Raw genomic sequence first — 278 nt, 5'->3', positions numbered from 1 at the left:
ACAGAGGGAGAAGCTCGCTGCTTCGCAGCAGCAGCAGCAGCAGCAGCAGCAGCATCAGCGAGCGCATAACATACAGCAGCAGCAGCAAGGGCAGCAGCAGCAGCAGCAGCAGCAGCAGCAGCAGCAAGAGACGCAGCAGCAGCAGAAGCAGCAGCAGCAGCAGGTGGTATACAACAGCAAAGCAGCAGCAAATAAGAGCCGGCAGGCTGCAGCAATCCATAAAAACTATTCTACAGAGATATCTAGCTAGACACTGTAAACCCTAAACCCTAAACCCT

At 54.3% G+C, this 278-nt stretch overlaps 1 protein-coding gene across 1 annotated transcript in view; it reads left to right on the top strand.

Moving 5' to 3' along the window:
• The window catches only part of EMH_0029760 (uncharacterized protein), a gene marked incomplete at both ends in the record, with an annotated part of 759 nt that extends 690 nt beyond the window's left edge, over nt 1-69 (top strand). Inside the window, one exon of the mRNA XM_013494340.1 lies at nt 3-69. Within this exon, the coding sequence (XP_013349794.1) occupies nt 3-69 (67 nt within the window). The remainder of the gene's footprint in view (nt 1-2) is intronic.
• Nucleotides 70-278: the final 209 nt, after the last annotated feature.

This window comes from Eimeria mitis, genomic scaffold (genome assembly GCF_000499745.2).
Source record: "Eimeria mitis Houghton genomic scaffold, Emh_scaff1111, whole genome shotgun sequence".
Lineage (NCBI taxonomy): Eukaryota > Apicomplexa > Conoidasida > Eucoccidiorida > Eimeriidae > Eimeria > Eimeria mitis.
Note: the sequence above shows the minus strand (reverse complement) of the source record. Positions and strands in the feature narration are given on the sequence as shown.